The sequence below is a fragment of the Cetorhinus maximus genome, chromosome 18, assembly GCF_964194155.1.
Source record: "Cetorhinus maximus chromosome 18, sCetMax3.hap1.1, whole genome shotgun sequence".
Classification (NCBI taxonomy): Eukaryota; Metazoa; Chordata; class Chondrichthyes; order Lamniformes; family Cetorhinidae; genus Cetorhinus; species Cetorhinus maximus.
In genome coordinates, this window is record NC_135896.1 from 23,175,027 (window position 1) to 23,192,496 (window position 17,470).

The window sequence follows — 17,470 nt, forward strand, 5'->3', positions numbered from 1 at the left end:
CAAACATTCTAAATTCCAGGGAATACAACCCTGGGTAGTTTAATCTCTCCTCCCAGCTGAACCATTGGAGCCAGGTATTACTCTAGTAAATTTCCACTGCACTCCCTCAAAGGCCTATATATCCTACGGTGCGGTACACAGAACTGCTCATAGGACTCCGGCGTGGTCTAACAAGGGCGTTGTATGGCTGAAGCATTATTTCTAACCCCCTTATATTCTAGTCCGCTAGATAAAAAGATCGGCATTCCATTAGACTTTTTGGTTCTTTTCTGTGCCTATTTATGACATTTTAATAATCTGTGTACCTGCACTCCCAAGTCTGTTTGGACCTCCTGTGTTTCTAATTTTTCACCATTTAGGAATTGTTCTTTTTCTATCTATTTTAGGTCCAAAGCGGATGGCCTTACATGTGCCTACATTGAAATCCACTTGAAATTTGCCACAGTTCTGCTGATTCGCTTAATCTATCAATATTTCTTTGTAATTTCACTGATTTCACTGTCCGCCCGTCTTCCTAAAAATTTAAATGGACCGGGATGACGTCGGGGGTTCCTTCCGACGTCATCCCGCATCATTTTCCCGTCAGTGAGCGGGCCCCGCCCCCAAATCACCGACGGGAAAATTCTGGCCCTTGTTATTTCTGCTGCACCAAGACTCCTCAAACAATACTGAACTAGTTTTCTACCAACTGAGTTTTATCCATTGCATATTATATTTATATCTAGTTGCAATTCTGACTTGGTTCTCATTTCCAGTGGATATAATACAAAAAAATTCCAAAAAGCACTCAATGATATCCACAACCTCATGGGATATACCATAAATCAAAAAAGAAAAAGTGTAGAATTTTAAAAAGCTTAATTATCAATTCAGTTGCACAATAATTATAGCCTCAAAACTTTCCACAAATTACCCTACTCATCCAAATAGCTAGTCTCACCACTATCATCTTTGAACAAGTATATCTGGGGAACTCCCTCAGAATTTAAAAGTGTGTAAAAGTAGCAAGTAATGTCCATCAGAAGGGCCTGGCATTTGCTGAATGATTTATCATCAATATTTTTTCTGTCTTTTTCTTTCCTTCACAGTTCACCCAGCTGTAAGATTTACAAGTTTTCTCTTGTAACCATGACAATATGTCTGCAGAGCCTATAGATTCCATAGATAATTTTATCAACTTCTATCAACTCCAATGTTATTTCTTGGTCTTCAGTGCCTGGAATTACCAGAACAGTCAAAATAGAGTGTTCTCCTGCCTGCGTCTCGCAGATGTGGGACAGCTCATTGGCTTGGCTATTCGCAATTTGAAATTAAATACAAATTAGTGGAAGTGTTCAACTGACCTTATGATATGCCTGCAAAATGCAGTCACATAATTCAAAGTTTCCAGTGTTTAGTCAAGCAAAAACAGAGGAGCAACATGCATTTTTTTTGGTTGGTTGGAATCACGTTTTCCCCTTTTGGCTCCAGTGTAAAAGTTCACATCACCATTATATTCAAGAGGTCCTTAACTGAACACCAGTTAAAAGAAAACAAAATTCATAGCTATAACTAACTAGAACAGCCTGTGACTCAATTTTTAACCAGAACAGGTGTTCACTACAATTTCTAATGGTCAATTTTTAAAAAGTGATATAAATACTTCCCAGTTATGCATTATTTAACTTTCAAAAACTAGTGGACCTCAATCTCTTGTGGCATTGCTCATGGATAACCAAAAGTATCCAGCAGAGTTAAAAAGATAGATACATATAACCTGCATTGTTACTTCTGGGGATTGGTGTATTTGTACCCCAGATCTCTCTGTTCTTCTACTCCAAAACGCAGACATGTAAAAAAAATAAAAATATTAAAAATTGATATTGGCAAACTACGCAAAGGTTACTTTTCTCTAGTAGCTGAGCAACTCAACGATCATAGTCAAATATTTATCAAGTTTATATTTTATAAAATTTATAAACTAAGCTTCAAGAAACACTTAGTATTAAGCAAGTATTAACTGATAAGGTACATATAGTAAAAACAAAAAGCTAAAAGCTACTGCGGATGCTGGAAATCCAAAACAAAAACAGAATTACCTGGAAAAACTCAGCAAGTCTGGCAGCATCGGCGGAGAAGAAATCAGTTAACGTTTCGAGCCTTCATGGCCCTTCGGCAGAACTGGAGCATAGTTGGAAGAAGGGAGAAATATAAATTGGTTTAAGGTGGGTGTGGCGGGGGGGGGGGGGGAGAGAGAGACACATTGAGGGTGTGGTGTGGTGATTGTGGAGATGAGCAGATAATCAAAAGATGTCACAGACAAAAGGGTCAAAGAGGTGTTGAAGGTGGTGGTATTTGAGAAAAGTGCTAATTAAGAATGGAAGACAGGATATTCAAAGTACAGCTCTAGTGGGGGTGGGGTGGAAAGACTAAAGGTTTTCGTTTTAGATTTAAAAATAATGGAAATAGGTGGGGAAAGAAGAATCTATATAAATTATTGAAAAAAAAAAGCGGGGGGGGGGGGGAAGAAACGGGGTGGGGATGGGGGGAGGGGGAGTTTAAGATCTAAAGTTGTTGAATTCAATATTCAGCCCGGAGGGCTGTAAAGTGCCTAGTCGGAAGATGAGGTGCTGTTCCTCCAGTTTGCGTTGGGCTTCACTGGAACAATGCAGCAAGCCAAGGACAGACATGTTGGCAAGAGAACAGGGTGGAGTGTTAAAATGGCAAGCGACAGGGAGGTTTGGGTCTTTCTTGCGGACAGACCGCAGGTGTTCCGCAAAACGGTCGCCCAGTTTGCGTTTGGTCTCTCCAATGTAGAGGAGAAGTGAAGCAGCATTTCACTTGCATTTCCCCTAACTTAGTCTACTGCATTCGTTGCTCCCAATGCGGTCTCCTCTACATTGGAGAGACCAAACGCAAACTGGGCGACCGTTTTGCGGAACACCTGCGGTCTGTCCGCAAGAAAGACCCAAACCTCCCTGTCGCTTGCCATTTTAACACTCCACCCTGTTCTCTTGCCAACATGTCTGTCCTTGGCTTGCTGCATTGTTCCAGTGAAGCCCAACGCAAACTGGAGGAACAGCACCTCATCTTCCGACTAGGCACTTTACAGCCCTCCGGGCTGAATATTGAATTCAACAACTTTAGATCTTAAACTCCCCCTCCCCCCATCCCCACCCCGTTTCTTTCCCCCCCACCCCCCCCCCGCTTTTTTTTTCAATAATTTATATAGATTCTTCTTTCCCCACCTATTTCCATTATTTTTAAATCTAAAACTAAAACCTTTAGTCTTTCCACCCCACCCCCACTAGAGCTGTACTTTGAATATCCTGTCTTCCATTCTTAATTAGCACTTTTCTCAGACAAAGACCACCACCTTCAACACCTCTTTGACCCTTTTGTCTGTGACATCTTTTGATTATCTGCTCATCTCCACAATCACCACACCACACCCTCAATGTGTCTCTCTCCCACCCCCCACCACCCCCCCCACCCACCTTAAACCAATTTATATTTCTCCCTTCTTCCAACTATGCTCCAGTTCTGCCGAAGGGCCATGAAGGCTCGAAACGTTAACTGATTTCTTCTCCGCCGATGCTGCCAGACTTGCTGAGTTTTTCCAGGTAATTCTGTTTTTGTTTAGGTACATATAGTACTTCATTTAATTAATTTTTTAATGAAACAAATACAATAGTTTATTTGAATTAGCAAATTTGCATTTATAGACAAATGGAAATATATTCTGGGTTCAAAAAACATCACATTTGCCCTGATTTTATTGTAAGAACGGTGAGCACTCTTCAAACAGCAACTTCCAGCATCTATACATGCACAGTGAAATGCAAAAATCAGAAAATTGTTGTCAGAGTTGTTCTGCTTCTCCAGAGGTTGTGCTGCACTGGTAATCTTGCTGAGGATCTTGCTCTCAAATACACGAAGGGTGTGAAGTTGCAGTACAATACTTGCCCAGTAGATAGCAACTAAACACAACAGGAAAAATTATGGCTTCTTCATTCAAGTGTAAGTGAATATTTAATGATGCGCTAAGTCTCAGTCACTGCCAAACACCACCTCTGGCACTGAAAATTTACTTTTAAAATTGGGGAATTGTATTCTTATTGTTGAAGATTTTTAAAAATTAAATACATTTTGTTTTACTTATTCTTTCTGTCCCTCATCTTTTTCTTAATCCTACCTTCCTTTTCCTTTATTTATTTTGTTTTCTGTTCATGATTTAGCATTGAATTAAATTTTCTAACTTACACTTCCTTGTTTAAACTCTGCATGGCTCAGTAAGGATTCTTCAATCTGATAGTTAAGTTGACACACTGTCGTTTGCTCTGTTCACACAGGTCCCAGTTCCCATGTAGAGGGGGCATGCTGTTCTGGATTAATAATAAATACAAGTAGTAATGCAAATGCACATAGAAAGTCTGTGGACAAGCATAAGCACAATGAATAGCATGTGCTATTCATTCGCTAAAATCTGAGCCATTATGTGGTACTGAAGTTCGCAAATGTAAAATATGTGCCGATTTTGATATTTTACCACTGCCAAGCAATTTACGAGTTCTACCCTTGAAGAAAAGCATATTTTCTCCCTACATGCCCCATGGCAGTGCAATGGGTATAACTATTTTTATAGATACACATACAAATATATATATGTGTGCTCCAAACAATAGTTAGCAATGATGTTATTTTTAATCAGGTGTTTTCTGAGTCACAAAGAAACTTGCAAAGATTATAATCTACAGCAGAATTCAACTGGGGGGGTGAGCAGATAGATTCTAAGGATGATATTTCAAGTCCCAGATGCTACAGCTTTAGAGGCTTGCAAGTCCTCACGAAATGATACCCACACATGAAAGTTATGGCTACCATGAGGCATGATTTTAAAGGATGCTGAGATGTACTGAATTAACAGCAAAAGACGACATTATTTGCCATCAACCAATTCAGATTGTGAAGGACATCTAGTTTTATAACCCTGTGTACCATCTCCACTGCTGACACTAGTTCCGCAAATGGAGCCATCCATTCCAATACCATTTTCTGGCTCTTTCCCCCATCTCCTTTTATATTCTTACTTTTCAAATACTGGTCCAATTTGCTTAATTTTTTTTTCCCAATAGGCATCTGTGTTTAAGTATTTAATGTTCAAATAATGTGAAAAATATTTTTCCTAACATTAACCTTTGATACCTTAGTAAGTTTATACGGCTTTATTCCTAGTTCATCAACTTATGGATACAATTTTTCACTATCTTTACCCTGTCGAAATCTTTCATAATTCTCGGATTCCTCCTTGAAATTTGTTCCCAACTACAGTCTAGCCAATGTATTGTACAAATTCAACATATTCCTTGCTTTTATGTATAAAAATTAGAATCCCATTTGCCATTTTTAGATCACCCAGCTCCTCCACTCTGTCAATAACCTTACTGTTCTGGCTATATTTCATTTCACTGTTCTCCTCCTCTTCCTTATGCCCGCCACTCTGCAATTTGGTTATCATCTGCAAACTTTGATATTATTCATCTTGGGCCATGTTCAAATCTTTTAGATAAATAGAAAACAATAGTGGTTCTAACATAGATCGCAAAGACATACCATAGTTGCATGTAGCTAATCTGAAAAACATCCATTTACTTCGTTCCATTTGCTCATCACTTTCCTATCCAAGCACTTTTTAAATTCTCTCAATCTTTTAACTGGCAACTTAGCAAATGCCTTCTGAAAAGCCTCATGCAGTATCCACCATGTAATCCTTTATCTGGATACTCCAATTTCCTCAAATAACTCAATTAAATTAATCAAACATGACCAAACCTTCATAAAATCATCTCTACTGTGCAATATCTTCCTAAGATTTTTGTGCTACCCTAACTCTCTCAAAATGACTATGTCCATTTCCTTCTTCCTCAGAAACTCAAGATGCTTCTTATATTTCATTATTATTCCATAGACTGTAGATGTTTATCCCAAAATAAGGTGAACTGGCCTAAGCTAACTTGTGTCAGCTTTCCCCCATAGACCGGAATGCCATTATCAATTTTTTTGCAGGTTTTTTTTGAATATTTATCTCCAGAAGCAGATCATCCACATTCTTCTCAAGTATTCCACCATACTCACTTCATTTTCCTTTGTAAATGAACAATGATTTCCATAAGAAAGGAATAAAAAGAGAAATTGGGGCAAAGAAAGGAGCTTAAAGTAAGAATCAGGCATGCATTTCAGGACTTAAGTCAATTATTTTGGTAATTGGATATGTCCAGAGAGAAATTGAGGAAAAATTAACTGAATATAAAATGTTTCATGAAGGAAACTAGAGGTAACTGATGGCATAAAATGGCTCATTTAGCTAAGGAGAAAAAGGCATACCTACTAGGGCGCAGGAACAGATAGTGCTTCAGCTGTAAATTTCAGATGTATCTCTCAGGTATAATGATGCTACTCCCATAAGTAGTCTAACATCACACATTTAGGAGTGTGCCCAGGCTGCCCAAAATCTAAATATAAAATAGCACAACTCAGGGTGTAAAGAATAGAATCTGATTGTGACCCAAATTGGGCTTCATATGTTTCACACATCATCACACACCACTTCCAATCTTTCCAAAGGCAGACAAACATTTAGTGAGACAAGGTCCATTAAAATGCTCCATTTTATGGCCAATAAGTGAGCCTACAGAGCAACCAATTTAATCAGCTCTCACCTTGGACCAAACTGACTACATAATCCTCCTTGAGAAAAAAATTAAAACAAGCTCTCCCTGCTTGCAGGCTCATTTTTTTTTCTGGTCCACCTTCTGACCCTGACTGACTCCAGGCCTGAAAAGGGTAAATTTCTCCTCACTTAACCAGGTCTTTCCCTCCACCGTGCCCTCCAAGACCTAGATGACTCACTGACTGCTCATGTCTTTTATTGTCCCTTATACGTCACCAGTGAAAGAGCTCTCTCTCTCTCTTTCGTCTTTCCCAATCAGTAATTTACCAGTAGGCGCACCGATAAAAGAAGATACCCTTTTTCCCCATCCCACACCACCCACACATGCCATCTTCTGCTATCTTCAAAATGAATAAAGAACATCCTGGCATGATGAGGCATTTGACATTGTACGAGTCTGAAATAGATTGCAAAATGTAAAATACTGCAAACTGGTCAGTCTGGTGTGAGTACAAATCTTAAACCTATGCTGCACCATTTTTTAAAAACAAAAATAAGGGCACCTAAATGGAATTGTTTTGTTTCAAAACATACCACATTCCTGAATCCTTTCCATGAAGGCGTAAAATGAATTTCAAAAAAATGACACTGGTGGACAATCAAAGCCTCTTGAAAAAAGTAATGTTGGCATATCCTACTGGTCATCGGTGCAGAGCCTTTACATCTGCCACTGGAAAACCATTTCCACTAAGAATTACTCTTCAAACAAGTGGCAGCTATTAACATGCTGTAAGTATCTTTGTCGACAGTTATATTCTTTTTTAATTCCAGTGCAAATTTTTCCTGAATTGGCAATGTTAACAGTGTACAAAAATACATTTGGTATTAGACAGAAATTTCTAAAGGTAAACAGGTGATCCTGGCAAAAAGTAGGCCTACTACATTGACAAGCAATAAGACACACAAAAAGGTGTGATAATATGCTAACAAAATTGGTCTCCGTACATTGAGCAAAAAATGTTCTAATCTGTCTTGGGTATTATTTTTCTTTGTAGGATACAAGTTCAGTCATGGAGAAAAAAAAACTTGGGCTGTGAGCACTGTGGAACTGTGGCAAGTATATAAATTTAAAATTGATAAAATTTCAAATGTTTCCCTAGCAGCAGTATGGGCTTTAAATGTTGTTTCATCAGTATTAATGTGGTTTGAATTTGCTTTGTGATTTTAGTTCAAATGTAATTTTCAGTTAGCAGTAAAACACTATTAGTGCTCCACATATTAAGATAGAATTTGTCCATAAATCTCATTATCAGAAGCATACACAGCAGTTGCATGGAGAAATAAGGAAGGTAGGGAAAATGTTCTGTGTAGAACTGATGAAAAAAAAATCTTAAGGGTTTATCCACAATTAAAGGTTGAAGCACTTTACCTGATGTCCCCAGCAGATTTTTGAAACGCAACTTTCTCCCTACCGAAGTCCCTGTAGGCCTGTGAAGAACTGAAGGAACGGGGAGATTGATATGCTGTAACACTCCCGCCACCCCAATTTCGCACGATGCAGTGTTGATAAGAGCTGTCGCTGAAACAGGAGAGAGAAAACATGGGAGACAGATAGATAGTGGAAGATGATATGAAACCAGATCAAGCCATTGGGCAATTTTGAAGGGCAGTGATCCAAAAGAAAGAGGAAAAAGACATAATTTAATAGACAGAAATAGGCAACATCAGTTTAAAGGGGGAAGAAAAACTTTAAATCCAGTAAATAGGGACAAGAAATATATGAGGAAAATATCATTGTTAGTATGCTTAGTGGGGTAGGGAGAAGAGAAGAAAAAGAAAGACTCTGTATGCTTATGATAATGTTGACAATTCCAGACAACCCTTAAATGAACTAAATTATTCAAAGTTTTTTTGTCTGTTCGTTGCTATGGCTAGCTACAACATGGTGGTGTACCCAAAATTCAAGTTTTCCTTTGCAGTATAAATCCAAGGAATCTAAATCAAACTAAGAATGCATGCACCAATGTTATTATAACAATGGTTTAACAATGGCTGAAAACTATTAAGAAACTAATTGGTGTTGCAGTGGTGGCGAGCTCAAATCAAGGTAACTGGCTGCTCAAACTAATGGGGCAGAATTTTCTGTTTGGCAGGGGGCGGAGTGGGAGCCGGCCCAATCGCCACTCGCGATTGCGTCCGTGCCGCCATTTTTAGGCCTGCCCAGCATATTTCCCAACTCCCGAGGATAGCGAGAGTGTGCAGGCAGCGGCGGGTGTGCACAGACCGCCAGGTCCAATGGCGACCCGGCAGTCCGTTTAAAAGAAGGCCTGGCAGCTTTTTGTAGGCTGCTCACAATGGCCAGAGCGAGGCCGCAGCAGAGAGGTTCAGGTGAGTAGGCCAGGCTGGAGGGTAGGCCTGCGAAGCACGCCAAGCTGGAGGGTAGACCAGCGGAGCACGCCAGGCTGGAGGGTAGGCCAGCGAGGGGCCAGTGGACCCCTCATTTTTCTGATGACTGCCTTGCTGCCCTCCTCGAAGAGGTGGTAGCACAGCACGAGGTATTGGTCCCCAGGATGGGAGGAGGCGGCCCCCCCACATGACGAAACATGCCTGGGAGGACGTGGCGGAGGCGGTGAGCTCCCGCGACGTGGTGCGGCGCACCTGGATCCAGTGCCACAAGCGCTTCAACAATTTGTTGCGCTCTGGCAGGGTCAGTACCGTGTTGGCATTGGGCATTTAACCAATCAGGTAGCCTTACCCTCTGCGGCACCCCGCCCCCCGTCCCACCCCCCCCAACCACCCAAATCTCAGTGTCATGACTGCATTGAATCACTGACAGCATTTTTCCTTTGCTGGGTGGGCAAGCAGATAGTGCCCATGCTGAGGTCAGCTGGGTGGGTCATGGGGAGATGAGTTTTCCCCCGCAGCATGTGTTGATCTGAGTCCCACATGACTGGTTTGGGGGCAGCCTGGTGGACCTGCATTTAAGCGCAGACTCAGAACTCCAGGACATGTCCTAGTCAGGGTAATGAGATGGTGGGAGGGCAGCCTCAAGTTGGCGTGGCAACGAACCATCTGCTGCCCTCTATGCTGCACGTGCTTGCACCTCCTTGCAATGGGAGGAAATGCCATGCGGTTCCTAATGTGATGTAGGCAGCATGTGTCCAAGGGGGCGGAAGAGGGGTGGGGAGCAGGCCTATCATCTTTGTCTGAGTGATCAGCAGCAGTAGGGAGAGGAGGCACTGGAGGCTTGATATGTCCCACTCTGGTTGGGGTGTGCCATGCGCGAGCAGGGTCCATGTACAATTTGCCATAATCAATGCCTCTTCTCTCTTTTTCAGGAGAAGAATGCTCATAACGTGCGTTTGGGGACTGGAGGCGGCCAGGCACAGCTCTCCATATTAAGCCGCTTCGAGGAGGCCCTTGAACTGGAGAGGCGCCATGCACCCAGGTCCACTGGTGTTGTTGAGGCTGGGGTGCCACGGCCAGGTATTTAAGCCCAACAGCGAGGTCCGCATTGTCCTCCCAACAGCCATAGCACTGCTGATTGTTAAATTAGTTTTTGTTGCAACATTGCTGGGCCATTGGTTATGGAAGGTTGAGCACATAATGAGCCGGTGCAACAGGGATGAACTTTGTAATTGTCTGCACGCTAACTGATCCACTGTCCTCGTTCTTCCTTTCAGCATCATCACAGCCGGGAGGAGGAGCAGCAAATGCCCCCTCTCACACCATTTCTGCGAGGCAGGCACCAGCACAGATATTAGCACCTCGGTGAGAATTAGAACAACGGCCAGTGTCCCGGGACACAGTGGTGATGGCACTTCACACTCGCTGGAGGAGCTGGCAGAGACAGAGAGTGCCCATGGTGCCAGCAGTCAGAGGACTGCAGGGGACCAGACACATGCTCAGTTGGTGCCTGATACTCTTTCGAGTTATCAACAGTCACAGATTGCAACTCTTTCGACTACAATCACAGTTCTTGGTTTTCCGGGAGTGGGACATGAACCCACAACCTTCTGATTCAAAGGCGAGGGTGCTATGAACTGAGCCACAGATGATGTGCCTCTGGAGTTGTCTGCAACACAGCAGGGGCAGGAAATGTGGCTGGGTGTGCAGGAGCATCAGGGGGTGATACATGAGGCTATGCTTGGCATGGTCTCGGTGGTGGAGGAATCCACGCGGACATTTGCCGAAGCAATGAGCCACATATCCGAGCGCCAAGCGTCCTTCATGGAGACAGTGGCGACTTTCGTGGAGAGTCTACTCCAGGAGATCCGCCAGGGCTTCCTGGGGATGCGCTTTGACCAGCAAGCCCTCACATCAGCAATGACCTCAGCTGGTCACTACCAGTGTGGGAGATGGTGTGGGCATCAAGCTTCCCAGCTCATTGCACCTCCATCCACGGTGAGCAGGGAGGTCCGAAGCGACTTTACATCAGCGCAGCAGCTGCCGGTTGTCTCTGCAGGCTCCTCTCAGGGCGCTCTGGATGAGGGTGGCAGCTCCTCCAGCCCTCTCCCAGTGACCATATCATCCGGTGAGGCTGCGACGACTGGGGAAATGCCAGCTGCGGAACAGGCAGCTCCCTCCCAGGCAGGGCCAGTAAAGGCTCCGCGGGCCAGAGGATGACCGCCAAGGTCATCAAGGCCAACAGGACAGCAGAGTCAGCAGGCTGTCTCAGATGCCACTCCGGGCGATGGGGCAGCACCAAGACGTAGCACCCGTAAACAAAAGCATAAAGCACCTTAGGCACACCACGGGTTTATCACTGGTGCTTTTGTGTTGACCCAAGATTATGATTTCTTTTTAATTATTAACACTATTGTTTTCTCTTTGTGATAAGTTCTTTTGCTTCACACATTAAATGCAGATGTGTGACCATGGTTGAGGGTGCCTCGTTTCTTCTGCATGTGTATGGTTGACAAGAGTGTAATGAGTGATTTGTTGGACATTCAGCTTTATTTACAAGGCCCTTAGTTAGTGCTGCTGCCCTGGCAGGTTTTGCACTTAGGTGTTGAGTATCGAGGCGGCAGCCCAGGCTTGTCCTGGTGATCCATCTGTGTTGTGCTAGCTGAAGGTTCATTGGATTAAAGCATCCCGGGTGTGCCTGCCTCTCTGGAGTAGTCCCGGGTTAGCGTCTACCCCCTCAGCATTTCCCTGTGCCTGCTCATCCTTGGAATCACTGCTGGACTCATCGTGTGCAGCCGCAGCCACTGCGTCGACGCTTTCATCGTCCACTGCGTCCCCCCTTTCCATCGCAAGATTGTGGAGAGCGCAGCATGTAACCACCATCACTGAGACACGGCCTGGGGGGTACTGGAGTGCGCCCCGAGCAGTCCAGGCACTAGAAGCGCATCTTGAGAAGACCAATGGCTCTCTCTGCCACAGCCCTTGTGGTGCTGTGGCTCCTATTATACCGCTGCTCAGCTTCAGTTCTTGGATGGCGGAGAGGCGTCATGAGCCACCTTCGGAGGGGAGAGCCCTTGTCACCCAGCAGCCAACCATCCAGCCAAGCCAGAGCACTGAAGAGCCCCGGCACCTGGGAGTGTCTGAGGACGTAGGTATCGTGGGAGCTGCCTAGGTACCTTGCACTGACTTGTAAAATCAGCATCCTGTGATCACACACTATCTGCACATTCATGGAGTGGAAGCCCTTCCTGTTGACAAAGGCATCGGGTTCACCTGTTGGCCACATGTGTGCAGTCTATTGCACCTTGGTCACGGGGGAAGGCATCAATCACCGCGAAGCCTCTGGCTCGCTATGTCTGGCTTGTCTGGTCCCAACAGAAGTGGATGAAGGCTAATGCACGCCTGAACAGAGTGTCTGTGACCTGCTTGACACAAGTGTGGACAGCTGATTGGGAGACACTGCAAATATCACCCACCAAGCCCTGGAAGGAGCCAGAGGCATTGAAGTTGAGGACAGCTGTGACCTTCAGAGCCACTGGCATGGGGTGTCCACCCACAACAGTTAGGGGATATCTCAGGCCCAATCATCTGACAGATATAGTTGACTGTCTCCCTTGAGAGATGGAACCTCCTTCTGCACTGCACCTCAGACATATTGAGGTAGCTGCTTCGCCGCCTGTATACCCTGGCAGCAGGATAGTGGCATCTTCTGCGGCCCCTTCCGCCTTGGACTATCTCTTGACCCTACCTCTTGTGCCTGCGCCTGTCCTCCCAAAGATGGCTCCCCGGGAGGCTGATTGTGCACTCTAGGCCACCGCCCCCTTCTAGCCCTCCCTTCCTCCTCAGAGGAGCTGCTTCCAGTGGACATATCAGCTCCCATACCCAAGTTAAGGGAAGGCTTCCTGAAACCTGCTGGCCCAGAAAAGATTCCTCACTGCAGAGTGCTGACCTGAAGGTTAAGAGTCCAGGAAAAGCAGCTGATATGCAGATCACACAGGCAAATTTGAAAAACTTTCAACAATAAATACTTCACAGAGCAGATTCACGACCCCACTGAGCCCTCTTATCCCGCCCGTGGATGAGGTTAATACAAATGACTCCTACCCGCCTGCCCGTTGCGCCCGTGCGCCAACCCGAAGATCGCACGGGAGCCGAAAAATCAGCGTCCATTGAACACTAAAGGGCCTTAAGTGGCCCATTAATTAATGGCAGGTGCTTCATCGCGCGTCCGCCCAGCAAAATATCACGATGGCGCGCAGTGACATTGGGACGCTCGCCCGATGTCACCACAGGTTATTTTATGCACGGACGTCAAACAGAAAATTCTGCCCATGGTTGCTGGAGGTGGTGTACTTATTTGATATTCTTGCATTGCCTACTTTGTTGCACGCAGTGAGGACATAACTTTGCCCTTTAATTGTTTTGAGTTTGTGCATTACATTGTTCAAAATCCGTAAATAGTAAACTCATTTTATTTAGGCAAAATATAACAATGCTGAAGCCCACATTGTAAAAAAAAATAGTTGTTTGAATGCCTAGCAGCTTACATATTCCTGATCTCATTAAAATATGAGAATACTTAGATGGTTATTGCAGTTTGTTTTTGTTGGCATTTTGAATGCAATTCACACCGACTTTACAAAAAAGCTCAAATCTTTTATCATGTAGGGCTCAAAAGCTGTGCACAGAGGACCAATAATTAAGTTTAAAACATTGCAACTGCTTTTTTATTGTCCATGTTACATATATGGTTTGATCTCAACATATTGCTATATCTACTACAAAACTGGTTCTGATGAAAATTCATCAACATGAAACTCAAAACCCAGTCACTAACAGAGTTAAAATTGGGCCCATTAACTCAATTTCCCTCTCCACAGAAGCTGTCCGACCTGTTGAGCATTTCTAGTATTTTCTGCTGTTAACTTAAAATATTATATGAAATTTTGATATCCATCTCACACACACACCAAGCTAGCATAGGTATAATACAGGCATTGATTTGATGATCGCTTAAGAACACTGTTATTTTGTGTCCATGTCACCTATAGCACCTGCCAAGCTAACTAACTAATGTCTTAGATATTTAGTCCCAAACAAGGAGGCGTACCTATAAAGGAAAGCAATTAAGTAAGTAAAATAAATCTGTCCAAAATCTTAACTTGCAATTGTCAATCTCTATAATTGTTCCAAATTCTTACTCATCATTTTATTTGCTTTTATTTACTCACTCATATCAAACATACGTTAGATCAAAAGTTTTTTTCCACCAAATGTAATAATACACTCTAAGAAAAATAGGCTAATTTACAGCAAAATTTCACACTGGAACCAAAACGAAGAATTTTGTCCACACAAAAAGTAGTGGCATCCATTTTTACAACAGCAATGTTTAAATCATCTAGTTGCAGAGAAAATTATGCACCCTATTGGTTATCAATTAATAAAAGAAATTGAACAGTTTCTAACAAAAATATTGCTCTAGTTATCTGTGTACTCCTAGTTTATTGTTTGTATTTTGGAATTTTAACAAATATAAATGGACAAGTACATCATTATGTTCATCACAGTGCTGTTATATTAAGCATTTTGTAGATACTGAGCAAAATAGATGAATAAACAAAGTCCTTTGAAAATCCACATTTCATCCCTTGCTGTCAGATTAATCTCACCGTAGTTTAGCATCATCATCATCATGTACGCTCTGCCTGAAGGGAAGTCCTTGGCTCATTGTCTGCTGATGCTTCATCCTGAGCCGTTTTCTTGGCAGTTTTTGTCAGTGGTGGTTTGCCATCGCCTTCCACTCTCAGAGACGGGGCAAGGAGGCAGGTCCCACATCTACCTCAGTCGTAACGGAATTAAACATGCGCTGTTAGCGTTATTCTGAACCACACGCTAGACATCTAGCCAACTGAGCTAACCAGTCCCCCGCAACCCCCCAACCCCCCTCCCCCACAAAATCCACCATAACACATTGATTTTACTTCAATGAAAGAAATGTATTTCAACCTGCATCCATCTCTAGGGGATATCAGTGGTTCTAACAAGGAAACAAAACTCATATTGTGCAAGTGTTCAGTGCCAGTAAGAGAGTTCTGCTTGGTACTCTATAAAGTCCCTGACAACACTCTGAAAACCCTCTGCTCTTGCAGTTCGCAACCCTTTATTTTAAGGAGGCGACTGAAAGAGGAAGTAGTAGCATGTAGACTGGTCCAAGGAAAGGGACAATATTGCAGCAGTGAGATGGCTACGTAGCAATATGTAAAGAATATAATTTGGGAAGCATATAAAGAGAGCTTTGAAGTAATTGATTGCGAACTAAAGGGTGTGTGTATCGGATTCAGCATGAGTTGGAGAAAAATAAAAAGTAACAATAAAAAGCTTATATTAAGGAAGTAAATAGGCAGTAGCTAGCATGTAAAATTCGTAGCTCAACTCAGGTTCTCTGATGTTGCAATCCATCAGGATTACACCGAGCAGACAGCCAAGAACCAAGGTTATGACCATTGTGCACCGTTCCGCCTAACCTTTGTTTACATCTTTGCAGTACTCAACAGATGACCACTCAATTCTCCCCCACCATCTCTGCTCCTTGACCCTCCCTTAGCCTAGTTCCAATCCTGTCTATCCCAATGATGCCAACACATTTCTTGCAATGCCTTCTCATGTCTCCAAGGTGCAGATTTTTTGGTGAAAATGGAACTTTAGGACTCAAGGAAACTCAAGGACTTTAAGGAAAAAGGACTTTAGCCTTGCTGATGTTGAAGTAGATTTCTGCTTATCCAATACTTGATGTCTGTTAAACATTATCACAGCAAGGGGATGGTGAAGGAGTTTCAAGGTGGCGGCTGAGAGTAAATCTGAACGTTGTCAGGAAATATTTGGAGGTGATCCCATGTATTTGAATGAGGTTACGAAGGGGGAACATGTAGATGAGGAAAGGAGACCAGGGAAGGAGCTTTGGGACATAAGAAATAAGGAGGAGGCATTGCAAAAGATGTGTTGGCATCATTGGGATAGACAGGAATGGGACTAGGCTAGGGGAGGGTCAAGGAGCAGAGATAGTGGAGGAGAATTGCGTGGTCATCTGTTGAATACTGCAGAGATGTAAAAAAAGGTTAGGAGGAACGGTGCACAATGGTCATAACCACAAAAGATATCACTAATGACTTTGACCAGGGTGACTTCCATGCTGTGGGAGAGACTGATAGGATTTAAAGAGAGGCGGGCATGGACCAGCAGCAACAACATTTTCAAGGACTAAAGGTAGCGAGAGTGGGTGACAGTTGAATCAGATAGAAGATCAGCAATGGGCTTTTGAGGAGGAGTGATTACAACAATCTTGAATGTTCACAGAAAGCCTTCAAAAACTCTTTATCAGCTGGGTTTAACATAATCGCTAATCATAAATACAAGGTTACAATTATGAGTCAAAATCCATGTGGTCTAAAGAAAAGAATGAATAGAAAATATTGTAGAAAATAAGAAACATTTATTTTGGAAAATCTAAAATTTTAACAGCTGTACTGCCATTGAGAACTCCAACAGCTTACAGCACACTAATGACTTTTATAAATAAATCTAAAAGGTATACAAGTGCTATTTTGCAAAGGAAACAGCCTAAAAAAACTGATGAACAACGATGTCACCTAATGATTAGACAAAAAGCTATCACTTCAACCTAAAAATCTTTAGACTATGTGTTTACTGGCACTACCCCCCCCCCCCACCCCCCCCGGCGCGCCACGCACGCACAGCTCTCCAAATGGCTTTTCAGAGATGACAATTCCTCAAAGAATTTGAACACATTTTACTTAGACTGGGGGCACACAATATAACCCAATAACCTTACTGCCAGAAAATAAACTACCGTCCCAAAACTTACCCATCAGTAACAGTACATAATTAATAAACTTAAGAGTTTATTTAAAATATTTTTCCAATGGAACAAGCTTCACCTTAAAAGGCAAATTACATGGTCAGTACAAAGATCTAAAGCCGAGTTTAACTTCTTTGATTAAGATTTTGGGAACCTAAAAAATATATATTTTTTAACAAAATAAGCACACAAAAGCTCCAGGAGGAAATTACACACTAACAGTATGAGAAAAATCAATCAGCGATGCACAAAGCTAAAATGACAAGGTTAATGTCACTGAATTTTAGCTCCCAAAAATGAATGGCTTTGGATATAGGTTAAAATTCAAAAAAGTCTGAATCAGGAACCCAACCCACCTCAAACCTGCCCACTTTCAGTTTTAATGAAGGCAGGATGAGCAACCAACTAGCTGGCAGAGGGTGGCTTGGTCATTGAAATATTTTAAAGAGGTTACATGCCTCTATTTTTAACCATAGCTAGCCAGGCTTCCCAGGAAACCCAGCAGGTGAAAGGAGGTGAGAAAGACTGAATCCATG

The 17,470-nt window shown here is 42.9% G+C and overlaps 1 protein-coding gene across 2 annotated transcripts in view; it reads right to left on the reverse strand.

Moving 5' to 3' along the window:
- The window catches only part of ppp4r4 (protein phosphatase 4, regulatory subunit 4), a 167,445-nt gene that overhangs the window by 115,666 nt on the left and 34,309 nt on the right, over window positions 1-17,470 (reverse strand). The window contains exon 3 of one of the 2 annotated variants that reach the window (XM_078562178.1): window positions 8,079-8,228. The exons of the other annotated variant lie outside the window; for it this stretch is intronic. Within the exon in view, the coding sequence (XP_078418304.1) occupies window positions 8,079-8,228 (150 nt within the window). The remainder of the gene's footprint in view (window positions 1-8,078; window positions 8,229-17,470) is intronic. 2 annotated transcript variants of the gene reach the window in all.